Below are 22,806 nucleotides of genomic sequence, written 5' to 3' on the forward strand. Positions count from 1 at the left end.
GCTGAAAGTATGTGGACACTTTAAAGGCTGAAAGAAGTAAGAAGATTTGAAGAGTTTCAAGACTGTTCCAATGCATTCTCTATGGGGAAAAAAAAAAATCAGAAATAGTTGAATATTGCAAAAAGTATGAATAGTTGAAAAGAGAAAAGACATAGCACACCTGTCCCGAAAAGGCTGAACATTTTGATATTTGAATTGTTGAAATAGCACAAAGTATGAAGGACTAGTTACATGACGAAGAAAGGCAGAAAATGGCCGAACCGAATAACAATAGTGTGAATGCTTCCAGCATTCACACTAATAAGAAAAAATCCACACAATAACAGTAGTGCCCGGGCTTCGCCCGGGCACTGGTCCCTGCAGCTATTTCATAGCTGTTGGGACCAGTGCCCGGTGCGATTGCCCGCGGCCCTAATAACCATAGAGACAAAACCATAGATTTATCTAAAATGGACCATTAACAAGTGGTAACGGAGATTCATCCACATTAATATCAGACTTTTTATAACCAAATAGAAACTCCTGGTTGTCCCTTTAAAATTTTAAAAAACTGAAACAGAAAACAGAAAATTACATACAATACATCAGTTGAAAAACTTCACAAAATACATAAAATACCAAGACAAGAAAAATTGTTTTAGCTTTTCAGGTTTGACAGCAGAGCAGGCAAAGCAACGACAGTGAGACTCTGTCCAACTTAGGAGCTTCTCTACTTTTATTTTGAAGGTTGAGTGGTCTGACTTCCTGTCTCCAAAACCTCCACAGCTTTTACACAACCAGTGTTTCTACTGTTTCATCTCTGCAGACGCTGAATCTGCTGCTACACACACACACACAGTTTCTCTTGCACTTGCATGTTCCTGTTTGTGTGTCTGTGTGTGTGATTTGATGCATGAGTGTTTGCATGAGTCAGTGAACGTGTCTGATGGTTTTTCACAGTTTCAAACTCCTGCAGGACGTTGGAGTTTGGTCTTTTAGGAACAAGGTTTAAAGTGTCGACGTGTTTAGAACCAGTTGATGTTAATGGTTGTTGTTTGTTGAGTAGAAGTTGAGTTTTAGTCGTTGAACCAGTTTTACTGGTGTGTAAACTTGTTCACATGAGATCTGGATCTTTATGTTTGTTCAGTAAGAGAATCATGTACGGAGGCCCTGAAAGGACAAAACACAAACACATTCACTCAATCTGACCACACACACACACGAGCAGCAAGAACACTCACAACAACACAACTACATATAAAAACACTGACGACAACGTGACTTGTTTCCACTGGGACTCTAAAGAGTGATGCACAGAACGATGTCAATGATCTTCCTCCTCTTCCTCCTCCTTCATCTTCATCTTCATCCTCCTCCTCCTCCTCTTCCTCCTCCTCTTCTTTCCTCTTCCTCCTCCTCCTCTTCCTCCTCTTCTTTCCTTCATTCTCCTCCTCTTCTTTCCTCCTCCTCTTCATCCTCCTCCTCCTCCTCCTTCTCATTCCTCCTCCTCTTCTTTCCTTCATCCTCCTCCTCCTCCTCCTCCTCCTCCTCTTCCCTCCTCCTCCTCTTCTTTCCTTCATTCTCCTCCTCTTCCTCCTCCTCCTCATCCTCTTCTTTCCTCTTCATCCTCCTCCTCCTCCTCTTCCTCCTCCTCCTCCTCCTCCTCCTCCTCCTCCTCTTCCCTCCTCCTCCTCCTCCTCCTCCTCCTCCTCCTCCTCTTCTTTCCTCCTCCTCCTCCTCCTCCTCCTCCTCCTCCTCCTCCTCCTCCTCCTCCTCCTCCTCTTCTTTCCTCCTCCTCCTCTTCCTCCTCCTCCTCTTCTTTCCTCTTCCTCCTCCTCCTCTTCTTTCCTCCTCCTCCTCTTCTCTCTTCCTCCTCCTCTTCCTTCATCCTCCTCCTCTTCCTCCTCCTCCTCCTCCTCTTCCTCCTCCTCCTCTTCTTTCCTCTTCCTCCTCCTCCTCTTCTTTCCTCCTCCTCCTCTTCTCTCTTCCTCCTCCTCTTCCTTCATCCTCCTCCTCCTCTTCCTCCTCCTCCTCCTCCTCTTCTTTCCTCTTCCTCCTCTTCCTCCTCCTCCTCCTCCTCTTCTTTCCTCCTCCTCCTCCTCTTCTTTCCCTCCTCCTCTCTCCTCCTCCTCCTCTTCCTTCATCCTCCTCCTCCTCTTCCTCCTCCTCCTCCTCCTCCTCTTCTTTCCTCTTCCTCCTCCTCCTCTTCTTTCCTCCTCCTCCTCTTCTCTCTTCCTCCTCCTCTTCCTTCATCCTCCTCCTCCTCTTCCTCCTCCTCCTCCTCCTCTTCTTTCCTCCTCCTCCTCTTCCTTCATCCTCCTCCTCCTCTTCCTCCTCCTCCTCTTCTTTCCTCTTCCTCCTCCTCTTCTTTCCCTCCTCCCCTCTTCCTTCATCCTCCTCCTCCTCTTCCTCCTCCTCCTCCTCTTCTTTCCCTCCTCCTCTCTCTTCCTCCTCCTCTTCCTTCATCCTCCTCCTCCTCTTCCTCCTCCTCCTCCTCCTCTTCCTCCTTCCTCCTCCTCCTCCTCCTCCTCCTCCTCGTCTTCTTTCCTCCTCCTCCTCTTCTTTCCTCCTCCTCCTCTCCCCCCTTCCTTCCTCCTCCTCCTCTTCCTCCTCCTCCTCCTCCTCCTCCTCCTCCTCTTCCTTCCTCCTCCTCTTCTTTCCTCCTCCTCCTCTCCCCCCTTCCTTCCTCCTCCTCCTCCTCCTCCTCCTCCTCCTCCTTCTCCTTCCTCCTCCTCCTCTTCCTCCTCCTCCTCCTCCTCCTCCTCCTCCTCCTCCTTCTCCTTCATCCTCCTCCTCTTCTCTCCTCCTCCTCCTCTTCCTTCCTCCTCCTCTTCTTTCCTCCTCCTCCTCCTCCTCCTCCTCCTCTTCCTCCTCCTCCTCCTCCTCCTTCCTCCTCCTCCTCCTCTTCCCTCCTCTTCTTCTTTCCTCCTCCTCTCTCCTCCTCCTCCTCCTCCTCCTCCTCCTCTCTGGTTGGTTGCCTTGATGCTAATCTCAGATTATTTCCCACCAGATGATTAATCTCTCATTACATAATCACAGCAGCTTCTCTGTTGCTGCACGTCACACACACACACACACACACACACACACACACACACACACACACACACACACACAGACTTGGATCTATCTCCCTGGTTCAGTTGAGGACACAGATCGATCCGACGGTCTCAGTCTGGAACTGATCCTGGGTCTGATTTAATGAACCAGCTTCCTGCCACATTTAGCAGCTCGACTGTGAGTTAATCAATGAAAAACTAATCAGAATCAATCAATGTATTGATCACCAGGAGGAGGTGAGGTGAGCTGGAGTCTCAGCTCCTGCAGCGCTGAGCAGAGGAAGTGAAGTGGGTGAGGAAGACAAACAGTCTCCTACTAGTATTGGTCACAGTGGCACAAACCTTTAAAGGGACAACAAGGAGTTTTGGAAAGCGAAGGGTTTTCACTACATTTCCCATGAGCCTCCGCGCGCACGGTGAAATTCTTGGACCGGCGCAAATCAAGATGGACGAAAGCGAAAACATTTGAGAAGAATGTTTTCATTCATCAAGAATTAAAGTCAGAGGTTGGAAGACGATCACATAGGCCTACCGCCGTAGTTCCCACCATAAACGGAGATTCGGCGGCGTTATTCTCATGACTCGCCACGAAACCGAAAGTAAAGAAATGCTGGTCGGCTCGCCCAGCATTTCCACCACCACTAATAATAACAAAATAACAATAGAGAGCCGAAGCGGAAGCAGGAAGTAACGTCGCCATGGGACCTCAAGTCTCCATTCAAATGAACGGGACTGAAAGTTTTATTTTGTGATCCGTTTGAATTGTGTCATAACAAAAAACTCTGTCCTCTACCTGTTTAAAACATCACGTTTCATGAAGAGAAATCAGCAGTTTGTTGTCACGGCAACAGAAGAATGTATTTAGTGTGAAGACGCTCTACGGACTACAGATCTGTGTCCCACAAAAATTACGTCACCAACTGACACGGGAAAGGACGGCATGTGGTCGCCATGGTGACGTCACCTACGGGACTTGTAGTCTTTCTGGTTACGGACTCTAAGGAGTTTTATTTTACAATAGTTTTACAACAAACGGCTGATTTCTCTTCATGAAACGTGATGTTTTAAACAGGTAGAGGACAGAGTTTGTTCTCATGACACAATTCAAACGGATCACGAAATAAAACTTTGACTCCCGTTCACTTCCATGGAGACTTTTTTCGAATTGAGGACCCATGGCGACGTTACTTCCTGCTTCCGCTTCGGCTCTCTATAGAGACAAAACCATAGATTTATCTAAAATGGACCATTAACAAGTGGTAACGGAGATTCATCCACATTAATATCAGACTTTTTTATAACCAAATAGAAACTCCTCGTTGTCCCTTTACAGTAATAAGCTGTGACAATCATTTATGGTAACAAATAGTTATTGAGATAACAACCACACGAACCACCAGAGTTTAATGTTGACTATGGGATGGACTTACACTGCTCATGGTCTCCCGAGGATGAACCTCACTGACCTGTGGCGCCACCACCAGGTCATCTTGTATAACATGTGGAACACCCAACACATTATATGAACTAATAAAAAAAACTAGTTAAATCATTAAAATACTAATTATTTCCAGACCTTTAGCTCAGAATTTAAAAGTCTTTCCCAGTAAACGACAACATGTAACTGACACAAAGAGCTTTAAACTCATAGTGACATGACACTGTACATTTACATCCTCTCTGAACCAACTCCTCCTTCATCCTCCTCCTTCTCCTCTCCTCATCTCCTCTTCCTCTCCTCTTCCTCTCCTCCTCCTCTCTTCCTCCTCTTCTTCTCCTCCTCTTCTCCTCCTCCTCCTCTCTTCCTCCTCTCCTCCTCCTCCTCTCTTCCTCCTCTTCTTCTCCTCCTCTTCTCCTCCTCCTCTCCTCCTCCTCCTCCTCTTCCTCTCCTCCTCCTCCTCCTCCTCTTTTCCTCTCCTCCTCCTCCTCTTCTCCTCCTCTCCTTCTCCTCTCCTCCTCCTCTTCTCCTCCTCCTATCCTCCTCCTCTTCTCCTCCTCTCCTTCTCCTCTCCTCCTCCTATTTTCCTCTCCTCCTCCTCTTCTCCTCCTCCTCTCCTCCTCTCCTCCTCCTCTACTTCTCCTCTCCTCCTCTCCTTCTCCTCTCCTCCTCCTCTCCTTCTCCTCTCCCCCTTCTCCTCCTCCTCTCCTTCTCCTCTCCTTCTTCTCCTCCTCCTCACTTCCTCCTCCTCCTCCTCACTTCCTCCTCCTCCTCCTCACTTCCTCCTCCTCCTCTTCTCCTCCTCCTCCTCCTCTTCTCCTCCTCCTCTTCCTCTCCTCTTCTCCTCCTCCTCCTCTTCTCCTCCTCTTCTTCTCCTCCTCTTCTTCTCCTCTCCTCCTCCTCTTCCTCCTTTGTTTTGATACAGATGATACAGATGTTTCAGATGATACAGATGTTACAGATGTTTCAGACATTACAGATGATACAGATGATACAGATGTTACAGATGTTTTTTCATTCTGCTGAACGGGAGCGTTTCTAAACTCTGTGACATGATGAACGGAGTGAAACCTCTCAAATATATCCAAGTCTCTCTGTGTGTGTGTGTGTGTGTGTTTACCGATGATCCACCCTCTTCCTCACCAGCAGATGGCAGCAGCAGCATCATCAGCATCACTAAAACATGGCTCTCTGTGTGTTTCCCTGCAGCCTCAGACCAACAGCAGCAGAAACACAGTCACCAGCCCCAAAGGCAGCGCTGCCTCTGCTGCTCTGGTACGCTGCTCTGTGTGTGTCTGTCTGTCTGTGTGTGTGTGTGTGTGTCTGTGTGTGTGGACAGTGGAATTGTTGCTCTCTGACTTTGTGTATTCCTTCAGGTTGTGCAGCTTTTACCCAGAGTTAAAGGAGTTTTTAAGGCATCCCTCCTCTGGACATTTATTCTGCGTTTAGACAAGCGTTTTTGGGGGGGAAATCTAAGATGATGCAACGGCAGTGTAAATTTTAGTTTTAGTCTCATTTTAGTCTTTTGATGTAATTTGACATTTCTGTTCTACTAATAGATTTTGCAAATTTACGACTTTATCTCGTAGGAAATGTATGACTTTATTCTCGGAAATTTACAACTTTATTCTCACAATGTTATGACTTTTTTCTCATATGAAATGTACGACTTTATTCTCGTAAATGTACTACTTTATTCTCGTAATGTTATGACTTTTTTCCTCGTAGGAAATGTACGACTTTATTCTCATAAATGTACGACTTTATTCTCATAAATTTTGGATTTTTTTCTCGCAAATTTACAACTTTTTTCTCGCATGAAATGTACGACTTTATTCTCATAAATTTACAACTTTGTTCTTGTAAATTTACAACTTTATTCTCGTATGAAATGTACAACTTTATTCTCGTAAATTTACGACTTTATTCTCGTAATGTTATGACTTTATTCTTGTAATGTTATGACTTTTTTCTCGTAGGAAATTTATGACTTTATTCTCATAAATTTACGACTTTATTCTCGTAATGTTATGACTTTTTTCTCGTATAAAATGTATGACTTTATTCTGGTAAATTTACGACTTTATTCTCGTATAAAATGTATGACTTTATTCTGGTAAATTTACGACTTCCCACTGAGCAAAGAGACGTCCAAACGACGTCTTTTCTAAGTCATTTTTGCACGTCTAATTTTGGTCCTCTGAAGGTGCAGACTGTTACTCCAGACGACGTCTTTTTCCGACGTCTACTGAACGTCCAGTATTGACGTCCACAGGACCGCCGTATAAGGGCTATTTGTTGTCCAAATGTGGTCATTATAGACGTCTTTTCTGCGTCAAAATTTAAACCGACATCCACTGAACGTCCACAGGACCGCCGCATGAGGGCTATTTGACGTCCAAATGTGGTCGTTTCGACGTCTTTTTTGCATCAAATTTAAACTAATTTTAGACATCGTTTTTATACTGCTTCTAGGCTCTGTGCATAACTGTAGTCCCATTTCAGAAGGTGTCAGACTGTTCCAGTTCACTTTCCTATAGCTTCATTTGGTTTTCTCAGCAGCAGATTACCTGGAAATGCATGCAAAGGTGTAATGCATTTCCAGTTCAAACCTGCTGCTGAGCCAGATGAAGCTACAGGAAAGTTAACAGGAAACAGATCCTCCACCTCCTGTAAACATATGGGACTACAGTTATACACAGGTTTACCAATAAATCACAATTCAATCCCCATTCATTTATTTCCATCTTTATTTTCTTAATCACTGGCACAAACATGTCATTCTAATAAAGTTATTGGTATCTGTTGAAATTAATACTGCTGGTAAAATACTAATAAATACATAAAGTTACACAGCCCACCTTGCTTCGGTCTGTGGCACAACAACAAATATAACACAATAAAAATGAAAGTGATAAACTCAATGTGTTTTGAGAAGAATTACAAATCAGAACCAACTACTGCATACTTAACACAGAAAATACATGTACAAAAGTGATACAAAACTGTGACAAGATTCTCCACAATGGATAATCAGTCCTGGGTGACTGCTGTGCATCCCTCTCCTCCAGCATGTGTCTTTATGAAGTCCTCTCTGGCTGTGTCATCAAAATGTATGCCTCCATCTGCACAAGAAGAAGAAGACAAATAATTAGAAATATGCAAAGACAACCTGCAGCCTGTGTCTCCACTACCAATACTGGATTCATACAAAACCATCTCAGCAAATGTCAGGACATGACATATGGGCTTACCTTGTATTGCTCTATAAACCTTTGTCTTCTCCCTTCATATTAGATGTCACCATCAGGGCATTAGTGAAGAGCCTATAGGGGAAAAAAACATTTATAAATAAATGTGAATGATACAGTGCTTTGCAAAAGTATTCATACATCTTGAACTTTTACTTTACACATTTGTCATGTAACAACAGCTTTAATTTATTTTATTGGGATTTTATGTGATAGACCAACACAAAGTAGTGCATAATTGTTAAGTGGATGAAAAATACGTGTGGTGTTACAGATTTTTTTTTTTTAAATACATGCAAAACTCTGGTGGAAACTGCACAACACACCATCGTCACTGTGAAACAGAACCCAGGAAGAGTAGCTAGTGGCAGCTTGTGTGTATGACAGAGCCCAGGAGGAGCTCCGTACAGCAGAGTATAGGAGGGCTGTTAGCACTGTTAGCTGCCCTGGATGCTAGTGAGTGCAAGCAGTGGATGCTATCCGCTAGCCCGATGCTAATTTCCGCTAGCACGATGCTAACTTCCGCTAGCCCGATGCTAACTAGCGGTGGCGGCTAGCATCCGTGACTACCACTCACATCCCAGTTTACCACAACAGTCCTCATAGCTACTCATTACAGCAAATAGACCAGACACCGGGGCTGTGAAGGTGCACGCCGCAGCGCGTCTTGAACGACACAATCGGTTAAAATGGGCGCCGGAAAGAAACTGACACTATAAATGCATACAGTAAACATAAAATCAACTAAACCAAGCAAACTTACCTTCCACTTAGTGGAAAACGATGTTGTTGTAACCAAGGCGTTATGTTGACCACAGTCTGCTTCTGCAGGAGAAGAAACGCGCCAGTTGCTTGATGTATTTCCTCAGCCAACCAGAGTGGCGTTTGCTGCTGCCTCAGCCAATCAGAGTATGATCACATGCTGCCTCAGCCAATCAGAGTGCCTTTGACTAGTTTAAATAATAAAGGCTCTTATCAAAGACTGTTCAAAATTATATTTACTTCTCCCTACTCTTATGAACCATGATCGGGTGAAATTATTTTCTGAAGCCATAATCTCCCACAAATTTCATTTCAAAATATATAAATTAAAATATTAATTAATTAATTAATTGAAATAAAATGAAATGAAATTGAAAAAAAAAACAGTAGGAAAAACAAAGATGTAAAATAACAAAATATCACATACTCAAGAACAACAATGTCCTAAATGAGTTTAAATTGAACATAGAAGAGATGTCTACAATGCCCACATTTGGACGTCATCTGGCGTAACAGTCTGCACCTTCAGGGGACCAAAATTAGACATATAAAAATGACGTAGACAAGACGTTGTTTGGACGTCTCTTATAATGTTTAATCACAAAGAATATATATTCGTATTTATTAATTAACAATATTGTTATTTGTCCACTACTACTATTACTAAAACTACTACAATCATTAATCATGTCAATTTCCTGCACCTGTCTTAGACGTCCAAAAAAAGTGACCAAGCCTGACGTCCAAATGTTTAACTGCATATTGACGTCCATGTGGGGTCATGATTAGACGTCCAAATAGTGGACCTAGTTTGGACGTCGTTTAGGCGTCCAGAATTGGTCTTGGACCGACGGACGCAATATAGACATGATCTGCACGTCCATCAGACGTCCAATGTTTGGTGGGTTTATTCTCGTAAATTTATGACTTTATTCTTGTAGGAAATGTACGACTTTATTCTCGTAAATTTACGACTTTATTCTCGTAATGTTATGACTTTTTTCTCGTATAAAATGTATGACTTTTTTCTCGTATAAAATGTATGACTTTATTCTGGTAAATTTACGACTTTATTCTCGTATAAAATGTATGACTTTATTCTGGTAAATTTACGACTCTTTCTTGTAATGTTATGACTTTTTTCTCGTATGAAATGTACGACTTTATTCTCGTAAATGTATGACTTTATTCTCGTAATGTTATGACTTTTTTCCTTGTAGGAAATGTACGACTTTATTCTCGTAAATTTACGACTTTATTCTCGTAATGTTATGACTTTTTTCTCGCATGAAATGTACGACTTTATTCTCGAAAACGTATGACTTTATTCTCGTAAATTTACGACTTTGTTCTTGTAGGAAATGTATGACTTTATTCTCGTAAATTTACGACTTTATTCTCGTACATTTACGACTTTATTCTCGTAAATTTATGACTTTTTTCTCGTAGGAAGTGTATGACTTTATTCACCTAAATTTACGACTTTATTCTTGTAATGTTATGACTTTTTTCTCGTATGAAATGTACGACTTTATTCTCGTAAATTTACGACTTTATTCTCATAATGTTATGACTTTTTTCTCATATGAAATGTACGACTTTATTCTTGTAAATTTACGACTTTATTCTCGTAATGTTATGACTTTTTTCCTCGTAGGAAATGTACGACTTTATTCTCATAAATGTACGACTTTATTCTCATACATTTTGGATTTTTTTCTCGCAAATTTACAACTTTTTTCTCGCATGAAATGTACGACTTTATTCTCATAAATTTACAACTTTGTTCTTGTAAATTTACGACTTTATTCTCGTATGAAATGTACAACTTTATTCTCGTAAATTTACGACTTTATTCTCGTAATGTTATGACTTTATTCTTGTAATGTTATGACTTTTTTCTCGTAGGAAATTTATGACTTTATTCTCATAAATTTACGACTTTATTCTCGTAATGTTATGACTTTTTTCTCGTATAAAATGTATGACTTTATTCTGGTAAATTTACGACTTTATTCTCGTAAATTTATGACTTTATTCTTGTAGGAAATGTATGACTTTATTCTGGTAAATTTACGACTTTTTCTTGTAATGTTATGACTTTTTTCTCGTATGAAATGTACGACTTTATTCTCGTAAATGTATGACTTTATTCTCGTAATGTTATGACTTTTTTCCTTGTAGGAAATGTACGACTTTATTCTCGTAAATTTACGACTTTATTCTCGTAATGTTATGACTTTTTTCTCGCATGAAATGTACGACTTTATTCTCGAAAACGTATGACTTTATTCTCGTAAATTTACGACTTTGTTCTTGTAGGAAATGTATGACTTTATTCTCGTAAATTTACAACTTTATTCTCGTACATTTACGACTTTATTCTCGTAAATTTATGACTTTTTTCTCGTAGGAAGTGTATGACTTTATTCACCTAAATTTACGACTTTATTCTTGTAATGTTATGACTTTTTTCTCGTATGAAATGTACGACTTTATTCTCGTAAATTTACGACTTTATTCTCATGTTATGACTTTTTTCTCATATGAAATGTACGACTTTATTCTCGTAAATTTACGACTTTATTCTCATAATGTTATGACTTTTTTCTCGTATGAAATGTACAACTTTATTCTCGTAAATGTATGACTTTATTCTCGTAAATGTATGACTTTATTCTCGTAATGTTATGACTTTTTTCTTGCATGAAATGTACGACTTTATTTTCGAAAATGTATGACTTAATTCTCGAAAATGTATGACTTAATTCTCGTCAATTTACGACTTTATTCTCGTAGGAAATGTATGACTTTATTCTGGTAAATTTACGACTTTTTCTCGTAATGTTATGACTTTTTTCTCGTAGGAAATGTACGACTTTATTCTCGTAAATTTACGACATTATTCTTGTAAATTTATGACTTTATTCCCCCTGACTGACAGGTTGAATTTGAGTTAATATAAGATGATTAATTGGTTAAAAAGGAAAAGAATCAACAATCTTCTTGACGGAGTAAAGAGAGTGAATGTGAGTGATGAGTAACAGTGTGTCGTAGTTGATGTTACAAAGTGTCAGCGATGAGTTTAGTAACAGTTGATGAACATCGGTGAGTTCATCTGTGGATCTTCTCTTCCTCTGAATGAAAGTATTGAACTCATCTCTCCTTCTCTCACTCTGTCGTCATGACAACAACAACAACATCCCTCTTCCTCCTCCTCCTCCTCCTCCTCCTCTTCCTCCTCTTCATCTCTCCATTCTCCCTCCAGGAGCCACAGACTACTGTTATCCATAATCCAATAGATGGGACCAAGGTACATCCTCCTCCTCCTCTTTTCCTCCTTCTCTTCCTCCTCCCCATTTCGGTCCTCTTCTTTCTCCTTCTCTTTTCCTCTTCCTTCTCTTCTTCCTCTTCTTTCTCTTCTTCCTCCTCCTCCTCTTTCTCCTCGTTCTCGTCCTCCTCCCCCTTTTGGTCCTCTTCTTTCTCCTCTTCTTCCTTCTTCTCTTTTCTTCTATCTCCTCTTCTTTTTTCTCCTCCTCCTCCTTTCCTCTTCTTTCTCTTCTTCCTCCTCCTCCTCCTCCTCCCCCTTCTGGTCCTCTTCTTTCTCCTTCTCTTTTCTTTTATCTCCACTTCTTTTTCTTCTTTTTTCTCCTCCTTTCCTCTTATTTCTCCTCCTCTTCCTCCTCCTCCTCCTCTTCTTTCTCCTCCTCCTCCTCCCCTTTTGGTCCTCTTCTTCCTCCTTCTCTTTTCTTTTATCTCCACTTCTTTTTCTTCTTTTTTCTCCTCCTTTCCTCTTATTTCTCCTCCTCTTCCTCCTCCTCCTCCTCTTCTTTCTCCTCCTCCTCCTCCCCTTTTGGTCCTCTTCTTCCTCCTTCTCTTTTCCTCTATCTCCTCCCTTTCTTCTTCTTCTTTCTCCTCCTACTTTCCTCTTCCTCCTCATCTTCCTCCTCTTCCTCTCTCCATCTCTTCTTTCTACTCATCTACCATCCTCACTCTGTTCCTCTATACAGGAAGTGTGTGTCTCAGTGTGTGTGTGTGTCTTCCTGCATGTGTGAAGTGGGCGGAGCTTGTCCACCTGTCAGGTTGTTGCCGTGGAGCTCAGTGATGTCATCAGTGGCTCAGCGTCGTCGTCTGCTCTTCATCGCAAAGTCGTTGTGTTAATATTTACAGAGTTGTGTTGTTGAAGAGCCGATGCAGTTGTGTACGTGTGTGTGTGTGTGTGTGTGTGTGTGTGTGTGTGTGTGTGTGTGTGTGTGTGCGCGTGTGTGTGCATGCATTCGTGAGTGTGTGTAGCAGTGTTTGTGCGTTTAATTGACGTTTTCTTTTCTGTGCACTTTGCAGGAATCGTCTGACAGCAGCAACACAACCATCGAGGACGAGGATGTGAAAGGTAGGACTCAAAAGTTTGCTGTTCACATTAAAGGGATACGCCAACATTTTTTTTTTTCCGTGTCTTGCCTCACTCCCGAGTCCATGACCAGCAGATAGACACCATCCTTTCGACTGTGCGTGCAGTAACAAGGGAGATAGAGCCGTATCGCCGTAATTAGCTTAGCTCAAACACTGGAAGTGTATGGGTAGTGTTAGCCTGCCTCCACCTAAAGTCGCTAATTAGCTTAGCTCAAACGCTGGAAGTGTATAGGTAGTGTTAGCCTGCCCCCACCTAAAGTCGCTAATTAGCTTAGCTCAAACGCTGGAAGTGTATAGGTAGTGTTAGCCTACCTCCTACCTAAAGTCATCAGAGAAACTCTTCAGCAACTCTAAAGGGAAACCGGCGGGCCGATCTTCGTCTCAGAGCTGACAAAACTCTCCGGTAAGGCATCTTGAGCGGTCAAATGCCGCTAACGGGACGAGATCGGTCAAAACGGAGGGTTCAAGCCATAGACTGTAAAAAGAATGTGACGTCACCCATTGGTTTTGGGGAGTCGTTTTTGTGACTCCAACATGGCAGCCTGAACAGCGCCATGTTGGATTTACCGGCCGAGAACCCGCCCACTGGCCTCGAAGCAGCTGTCCACGGAGCTGCTCGGACCTGTCACTCAACGTTTCCGCGCCCTAATTGGCCAGAATTTTAACCTAATAACAGTAAAACTGTAGAGTTAAAAAAAAATTTACCCCCCTCAGAGTGTGTGCGGGGGTAGAAACTATCGATTGAGACGAAAAAATGTTCTGACACCAGGCTTTTAACATGTTTACTGAGGATGTAAAGTGGGTGATTTTAACATGGGGGTCTATGGGGAATGCTGCTTTCTGACACCAGCCCCCAGAGGAAGAAGAGGGGATTGCAATTTTTTGAACGCGGAAGTGAGCTTCACTTCTCAGACCCACAACTGCCCCCTTGGTTCAAGCAAAGACGCTTTATTTTGGTTCAAGCTAGCTACCTCGAGGGTAGCTTAGCTTCCTATTTCAAAATAAAAGCACAAATTCTATCGTCATGGTTTTCTGTATGTAAAGGGCAGCGGGTGTTTTATTTTGTGAAAGTAACCGGAAGTACGTTGGTCACAACGGCTAGCTTGAGTAGCGCCGAATTCGTCCCAACAAAATTGTACACAGCTGGTATTTAGACAAATTAACGACACACTGCTGATCTAAACGGCTACTTTCTCACCTAAACATGTTTGAAATGTGGATAAAGTGATATATTTACAGAGTTTAGAGCTAAAATGAAATCAGATTCTGACTGCTGATTTCTGCTCGGGTAGGAGGCAGGCTAACACTACCCATACACTTCCAGTGTTTGAGCTAAGCTAATTAGCGACTTTAGGTGGGGGCAGGCTAACAATACCTATACACTTCCAGCGTTTGAGCTAAGCTAATTAGCGACTTTAGGTGGAGGCAGGCTAACACTACCCATACACTTCCAGTGTTTGAGCTAAGCTAATTAGCGACTTTAGGTAGGAGGCAGGCTAACACTACCTATACACTTCCAGTGTTTGAGCTAAGCTAATTACGGCGATACGGCTCTATCTCCCTTGTTACTGCACGCACAGTCGAAAGGATGGTGTCTATCTGCTGGTCATGGACTGAGGGGGTAAACCTTTGCATGATGACACTGTATATGTGGAGGCTGGTGCATTATATACAGGATATTACATCTGCAGACACATGAATGAAAAACAATATACAGTAAATGGCTGCAGCCGCCGTTTGAATAATGTGGCGCTGAGCAGCTGTGGCTGAGTTTTACGTTACTGTTAACATTGAGCCTGAACGCACCGTGCAGCTGGTCAGTGGGTTTGTTTGTTTGTCAGCAGGATTAGACAAAAAGTCCTGAACTGATCTGATCCAAACTTGATGGATGCATGAGAGAGGGAGGGAGAGAGGGAGGGAGGGGCAGAGAGCAACATATTACATTTCTGTTAATCCACTGAAAGATGTAGATCCAGGAAATCTTTATGCCGGATTATCTTCATCAACAGTTTCCTCACTTTAGATCAGCGACTCTGTGCAGGACGATGTCACAGTAGAGAGGAGAGACAGCATGATGATAATAACGACAATAATACAGTTCAACCTTTTCTCTGCATTGGGGGGAATGCATTTTTTTTCCCCCCTTTTTTTTGCATAAAAAAGTGTTAATGACAAAATCAACCAGGAATTCAAACTCTACGACAAAAAAAACAAACACATTCTGTTGTTTTCCTGTTGTTAACTTACTGTTTTATATACAGTATATATGTATTATGTTTACCTGCAGAGGGACAACAGATACAAAAACTGGTGCAATTACATTTAATTGTGCACTGTACAAAATTCTAAAAAGTGTTTTTGTTTTTTTTCATACACACACACACACATACAAACATATGCTCACATACAGTACATATATATATCATGAAATAAATAATATAATACTCACACCAATAAAGTAAAAAACAAAACAAAACACCCGGTTCCTTTGGATGTTTAATTATGGTGTAGGTTCCTGCAGCGCTTGTTTACAGGGAATCAGAAATTAGGCTCCATGCATGGAGGAAATTTTTATCTTTATTGTTGTGCACTGTAAAAATAAACCATATAAGACAAAAAAAAACAAAAAACTTTTTAATTAATTTGGAGAATAAAAGACTTTGAGAATAAAGTCGTAAATTTACAAGAATAAAGTCCTTAATTTACGAGAATAAAGTCATACATTTCCTACGAGAAAAAAGTCATAACATTATGAGAATAAAGTCGTAAATTAACAACTTTATTCTCGAAGTTTAAGATTTAAAATAAAAGGCCAGAATTTTTCTCCACCATGAAATTGACCAATACAATCAATTGTTCTTTCTTGGCTAAATTTCTACACATTACTATGAAATTGAACACTATTTTTTTTTTTTTTTTTTTTTTTATTTAGACATGCCACAATAGATGAACAATGACTCAAAGACAAAAAATTCCTCCACATACATACAAAAATTGAACACTATTTCTTGGCTATTTCTAGACATTATCACATAATAAACGGCCTGTAAATTAATTAAAGAGTTTCCAAAAGTTCTTGTTCAGGAAGGACAAAGAGGGGTGTCACATACATTCAAATGTAACTTAATTTGTATATTCACACAAGAAATTAATTTCAGAATCAGAATTTAAACACTGTCTAAGTGGAACAAGAGAAAGAAATATTTACAGCTTAGTTTTTTAACACTTGTAAAAGTCAAACCAGAGAGGAGAAAACAGGTGGAAGCAGAGTTTTACTCCTGATGAACAGATGAGCAGAGCCATGAATGGAAGCAACAGAAACAGAGGGAGGGAGAGAGAGAGAGGGTTAGAGGGTTAGTTAGAGCGAGTTAAGCCTTCCTCCTGTCGGTGTCGGGAGGAGGAGGAGGAGGAGGAGGAGGAGGAGGAGGCGCCGGGAGAAGGACACGGTAAATAAATCTGATCCAAAGCGCCGGGACAAGAATAGAGCTGTGAGCTCAGTGCTGCAAACCGGTCGCATGCAAACCACCGTTATGATGAAGAGCAGGAGGAGGATAAGGAGGATGATGATGATGGATGATGGATGGATGAAGGAGGAAGAGTAGAAGCAGAGTAGAAGAGTTTTATCATGTGACACGGAGCGAGTGGAGGAGCAGGAGGAGCAGCAGGAGGAGGTGTAGGAGGAGGTGCAGGCTTCTTACATGGAGGGAGGAGATTTGACTCTGAGCCTGAAGACATGACACAGACATGAGTAACAATGAGTAACAAGCTCCTAGGTGAGTGTGTGTGTGTGTGTGTGTGTGTGTGTGTGTGTGTGTGTGTGTGTGTGTGTGTGTGTGTGAGAGAGAGAGTTTTTGAGAGAAATTGAAATGGTCACATCCTATAAATACTTAGGCATTTTAATTGATGAGAACCTTTTATGTCCTTTAAACTGCACATCGACAAACTCGTTTCTAAACTGAAACTGAAATTAGGGTTTCTTTTTTAGGAATAAATCATGTTTTTCGTTGCAAGTCAGACTTTTTTACCCTTGTTGGACCACGGAGACCTGCTGCTTTTTATGAACGCAACTGATCAGTTTTTAAAGAAACTGGATACTGTATATCACTGTGCTTTGCGTTTTATTACTGGTTGCAGCTACCGTGTACATCACTGTTCCTTATATGCCGTCACACATTGTCCATCTTTGTGTCCGTAGACTCTCTCATTGGCTGACTTTTATTTATAAATCTGTTCTTGGACTTTTGCCTACATATTTGTGTTTACACATGTGTAAAAACCTCAGCCGATATGGCCTGCTGCGTTCTCAGGACATTATACAGATGCAGGTCCCGAGAGTGAGAACAGAACTGGGCAAAAAGGCTTTTAAATGTTCAGCCCCGTCGACCTGGAACGATGTGCAGATAGAAGGACTTGAAACTGACACATCTTGTAACTCGGGGTGAATTCAGGTCAATTATAATAGACAGAGAATTGAGCTCAATCGGATCGTGTGATTGCGTTGTTTAATCATGTTTTCCTGAAATGTGTGATTGTATTTTATTTGAGTCTTGTGTGATGTGCAACTGAGCTGTTGTGTGCTGCCGTCCTGGCCAGGTCACTCTTGGAAAAGAGGTTTTTAGATCTCAATGAGTTTTTTTACCTGGTTAAATAAAGGATATAGATTGAGAGTTTGTTTAATTGTGAAGTGTCTGTCGGGACCTGAGCTTCACTCACACTCGGTGTTTGTTTGTTTCACCGCTGCAGCTCGCAAACAGGAAATCATCAAGATCACAGAGCAGCTGATCGAAGCTGTCAACAATGGAGACTTTGAGGCCTACGCGTGAGTCCAACACACACACACACACACACACACACTTTATTCTTATATCCTCTTTTGTTGTTGTATTTAAAGGAACAATGATGAGTTTTAGAAAGCAAAGTGTTTTCATACTACATTTCCCATGAGCCTCAGCGTGCACACGGTGAAATTCTTGGACCGGTGCAAGACGGACGAAAGAAAGAGAAAACATTTGCCAAGAATGTTTGTTTTCATTCATCAAGAATGAAAGTCGGTTGGAGGTTGGAAGACAGTCAGATACCGTTGTAGTTCCGATAATGAACGATGATCCAGCGGCGTTATTCCCATGACCAAAACCAAAACTAGGAAATGCTGGGCGAGTCGACCACTAGATAATACAGTAATAACAAAATAACGATAAAGACAAAACTATATATTTATATATTTATCTAAATGGAGCCATTAACAAGTGGTAACGTAGATTCATCCACATTAATATGAGACTCTTTTAGAACCAAATAGAAACTCCTGGTTGTCCCTTTAAACCGAGCAGAGTCAACAGCAGCAGCAGCAGAACAACGACTGTGTGATGTTAAAGCTCAGGAACCATTAATCTGATTGACATGCAAATGTGCTCTGTCTTTGTATTAAAAGATTAAAGTGTAATTACAGCCATTGTTTTATCCTCTGCCCCCCCCCACCCCCTTCTACCCACCACCACTCAATTAAGAGTAATGCTGGGCCGACCGGCCGGGAGGGGGAGAGGAGGGAGGGGATGTCATTATGAAAATAAAAAAAATCCTGGAGGTTCTCAGTTATGAAAACTTAAAGGGACATTCCTCTGTAAGTTTAACCCCTGTTCTAACCCAGTAGAAACAATATTTAGACACACATCTCGTCACTTTTTCAGAACTTTTCTGTAATCTTTTGATCCCCTTACCTTTTTGGCCAGTTAAAGGCAAGGCAAGGCATCTTTATTTATATAGCGCATTTCATACCAAGGCAACTCAATGTGCTTTACATAAAGACAAAACATTTTAAAAAGAAGCATAAGACAGAATAAAAACAAAGGGACAACGAGGAGTTTCTCCGTCGGCAGAATGAAAAATTCTGCGACAATAAAAAAGTATCATATTAATGTGGATGAATCTACGATACCACTTGTTAATGGCTCCATTTTAGATAAATCTATGGTTTTGTTTTGTTATTATTAGTGGTGGTGGAAATGCTGGGCGAGCCGACCAGCGTTTCTTTACTTTCGGTTTCGTGGCGAGTCATGAGAATAACGCCGCCGTATGAATCTCCGTTTATGGTGGGAACTACGACGGTATGTGATCGTCTTCCAACCTCTGACTTTAATTCTTGATGAATGAAAACATGAGTCTGTCTTGCACTGGTCAAAGAATTTCACGGTGCGCGGAGGCTCATAAATGTAGTGTGGAAACACTTCGCTTCCTAAAACTCCTCGTTGTCCCTTTAACTGTTGGTTTATGTATGTTGTTTATGTTATATAAAGCCGCTTTCCCACTAAAATTAGTGGGTCGATGCGGGTTTTTTAAATGCGGGGCGACCCGCTAACAATCGGCATTTGGCTCCTTTCCCATTGACCAAAATGCTGGGGGTCTGACAAAGCTTAAACCAGTCGCCCCGCTTTCATCCGTGGTGTGAGAAACACCGTGTCATGCCACTTCTCCAGTTGTAGCGACTTCAGCTCAGACAGCCAGATAGAACAACACTGCTGTCTATGGAGCCACCAGCCAACCTCCATCAAAAAGCCGCTCATAGCCACAAATAATGCTCAGAACAGCACCAAACTGCATCAACAGTACAAACAGCGTCCCATCCCATAATACCAGGCATCAAACACCTGCCTGGTTACTATTGAAAAAAACACAACTCAGCCACTCTCCTCCAAGTGTTCCAATCAGGATTGATTGGAACACTCCGATCAATCCTGTTCCAAAACCTGGTAAACCTGACTATCGTTTGGTCCATGATCTCAGACCGATTGTTACGGCCAAAGGGGGTTCGGCCTTGTCTGTGTCTCTCTCCCTCTCCTTGTTCCCTTCACAGCTCCACCCAGGCCTCAATCACCAGAACGAGGCTCACCTGGGCTGGCCAGTTAAATACCCTGCGGCTGGCACTGGAAGACGGGGGCAGTGCGTGGGGACTGCTGGGCTTGCCTGCCTCCCATCTTGGCTGTTTGTTCTATTTTGTTTTTATATTAAATCTCCTTTTAGTTAATTTAGTGCCTTTGTGTTGTGTTTGGGTCATTGTTTGGGTCCATTGTTATGCCCCTCTGGGGCGTATCCCGGACGAGCCCCCAATTGTTACGCCCCAGAACTTCGTTAAACATAAAACATGAAGATACAAACAAAATAGAACAAACAAAAGCCAAGATGGGAGGCAGGCAAGCCCAGCAGTCCCCACGCACTGCCCCCGTCTTCCAGTGCCAGCTGCAGGGTATTTAGCTGGCCAGCCCAGGTGAGCCTTGTTCTGGTGATTGAGGCCTGGGTGGAGCTGTGAAGGGAACAAGGAGAGGGAGAGAGACACAGACAAGGCCGAACCCCCTTTGGCCGTAACACCGATAAACAAGGTGGTTGTTCCCACCAACTATGACACACCGAACCCATACACCATGCTGAATGCTATCTCACCAGAACAACACTTTTTCTCTTGCATTGACTTGGGAAATGCCTTTTTCTGTGTACCTTTGCACCCAGACTCACAGCAGATGTTTGTTTTTTTCATATGAGGGTGCACAGTATACATACTCTCGCCTCCCTATGGGTTTTATTGACTCTCCCTCAATTTTCAATCATGTCTTGAAACAACAGCTGCAATCCTTGACCTTACCACAGGGCGTTACTCTTCTTCAGTACATGGATGATATCCTTTTGGCAGCTCCTGACTCAGATTCTATCAAATTTCCCATAAGTAGGATTAATAAAGAAGTCTAATCTTACTTTATTAAGACAAAAAAGGTCTGTGGGTCATATATCTTAGATATAAGGAGAGAAAATGAACAATACACATTTACAAATTAAATATCCACAAATATGCAAAAGTTATCAGGTGTTTTATATGCAGTATGTAAATAAACTTTGTTACTATTTTTTCTTATTAGATTTTAATTATGAGTTACTATGATTAAAATAATGAGATATGAAGTCAGAGTTTATTTTTTTCTGTTCAGACTTGAGCTTCCATAAATGTCACAGTGGCTGAAAGTGTTTTTTGGACATCTCCAAATTGGGGCGGAGCCAAACTGAGCAGCACAGTAAACTGTCTTTTTTCTGTGTTCCTCGTTTTACTATAAAACATTTGATTTATTTTTATCTTTTTACTGTATTTTTAAGCACATGATGTTTGATTGTTTCCACAGGAAGATCTGTGACCCCGGTCTGACCTCGTTTGAGCCCGAGGGTCTGGGCAACCTGGTGGAGGGGATGGACTTCCACCGATTCTACTTTGACAACCGTACGATCAGCGTTCACCTTCACACACTCATGTTTTATTATCAACTGAAGAGTTGATGATGAATTTAAAACCTTTCTTCATTCTTTCTTTCTTTCTTTCTTTCTTTCTTTCTTTCTTCCTTTCTTTCTTTCTTTCTTTCTTTCTTTCTTTCTTTCTTCCTTCCTTTCTTTCTTTCTTTCTATCCTCTTTCTTTCTTTCTTTCTTTCTGTTTTTCGTTTTTTCTGTCTTTCTTTCTTTCTTGCTTTCTTTCTTTGTCTTTCTTTCTGTCCTTTCTTTCTTTCTGTTCTTTCTGTCTTTCTTTCTATCTTTCTTTGTTTCTGTCTTTCTTTCTTTCTTTCCTTCTTTCTGTTCTTTCTGTCTTTTTTTCTTTCTTTCTGTCTGTCTTTCTTTCTGCCTTTCTTTGTTTCTTTCTCTCTTTCTTTCTTTCTTTCTTTCTGTCTTAATTTCTTTCTGTCTGTCTTGTTTTCTTTCTTTCTTTGTCTTTCTTTCTTCCTGTTCTTTCTGTCTTTCTTTCTGTTCTTTCTGTCTTTCTTTCTGTTCTTTCTTTCTTTCTGTTCTTTGTCTTTCTTGCTTGCTTGCTTTCTTTTTTTCTTTGTCTTTCTTTATTTCTTTCTGTCTTTCTTTCTGTTCTTTCTTTCTTAATTTCTTTATTTCTTTCTTTCTTTCTCTCTGTTCTTTGTCTTTCTTTCTTGCTTGCTTGCTTTCTTTTTTTCTTTGTCTTTCTTTATTTCTTTCTCTCTCTGTCTTTTTTTCTTTCCTTCTGTCTGTCTTTCTTTCTGCCTTTCTTTGTTTCTTTCTCTCTTTCTTTCTTTCTTTCTTTCTTTCTGTCTTAATTTCTTTCTGTCTGTCTTGTTTTCTTTCTTTCTTTCTTTGTCTTTCTTTCTTCCTGTTCTTTCTGTCTTTCTTTCTGTTCTTTCTGTCTTTCTTTCTGTTCTTTCTTTCTGTTCTTTGTCTTTCTTGCTTGCTTGCTTTCTTTTTTTCTTTGTCTTTCTTTATTTCTTTCTGTCTTTCTTTCTGTTCTTTCTTTCTTAATTTCTTTCTTTCTTTCTTTCTTTCTTTCTTTCTTTCTTTCTGTTCTTTGTCTTTCTTTCTTGCTTGCTTGCTTTCTTTTTTTCTTTGTCTTTCTTTATTTCTTTCTCTCTCCAGTCCTCTCCAAGAACAGCAATCCCATCCACACCACCATCCTCAACCCTCACGTGCACATGATCGGCGACGACGCGGCGTGCATCGCCTACATCCGCCTGACGCAGTTTGTGGACGGCCAGGGTCGGCCTCGCTCCAGCCAATCAGAGGAGACCAGGGTGTGGCACCGCCGGGACAGTCGGTGGCAGAACGTCCATTTCCACTGCTCAGGAGCTCCGGCCGCGCCGCTGCAGGGATGAGGTCACACATGATGTAAATGTTGACTTTAGAGTTTTTTTTAGCAGCAAACGCCCTTTAAATGTGTTGTAAATGTGATGGGAAGTTGTTGTTTTTTTACAGTCTTTATCTTTTATAGATCAGAATATTGATCAGTTTAAAAAAAAAAAATGTGTGTGATTAATTGCTGCTCTACTTGGTTTTACATTATTTTATACAGATTTTTTCTGATATTTGCTTTTATAGGTATCATAAGTACTGTTACATTTTCTTAAATCATTCATGTCCCCA

General features: G+C 41.3%; 1 protein-coding gene across 1 annotated transcript; it reads left to right on the forward strand.

Moving 5' to 3' along the window:
- The first annotated feature begins 4,489 nt into the window (after positions 1–4,489).
- Positions 4,490–22,538, forward strand: LOC146976768 (calcium/calmodulin-dependent protein kinase type II subunit beta-like). Its single transcript, XM_085794245.1, has 6 exons — positions 4,490–4,522; positions 5,686–5,751; positions 12,831–12,879; positions 17,643–17,718; positions 21,062–21,156; positions 22,303–22,538. Exons 1-6 carry the CDS (start codon positions 4,490–4,492, stop codon positions 22,536–22,538), a joined length of 555 nt encoding a protein of 184 aa, XP_085650371.1.
- Positions 22,539–22,806: the final 268 nt, after the last annotated feature.

This window comes from Trachurus japonicus, chromosome 12, assembly GCF_045865225.1.
Source record: "Trachurus japonicus isolate A0001 chromosome 12, Traja_1.0".
Classification (NCBI taxonomy): Eukaryota; Metazoa; Chordata; class Actinopteri; order Carangiformes; family Carangidae; genus Trachurus; species Trachurus japonicus.

Excerpts from the sequence above, each read along its gene's own strand:
- LOC146976768 (XM_085794245.1), top strand. The coding sequence starts at position 4,490 with ATGAACCTCACTGACCTGTGGCGCCACCACCAG. Across the intron at positions 5,752-12,830 it reads GCGCTGCCTCTGCTGCTCTG|GAATCGTCTGACAGCAGCAA; the intron begins GTACGCTGCTCT and ends TGCACTTTGCAG. Across the intron at positions 17,719-21,061 it reads GGAGACTTTGAGGCCTACGC|GAAGATCTGTGACCCCGGTC; the intron begins GTGAGTCCAACA and ends TTGTTTCCACAG.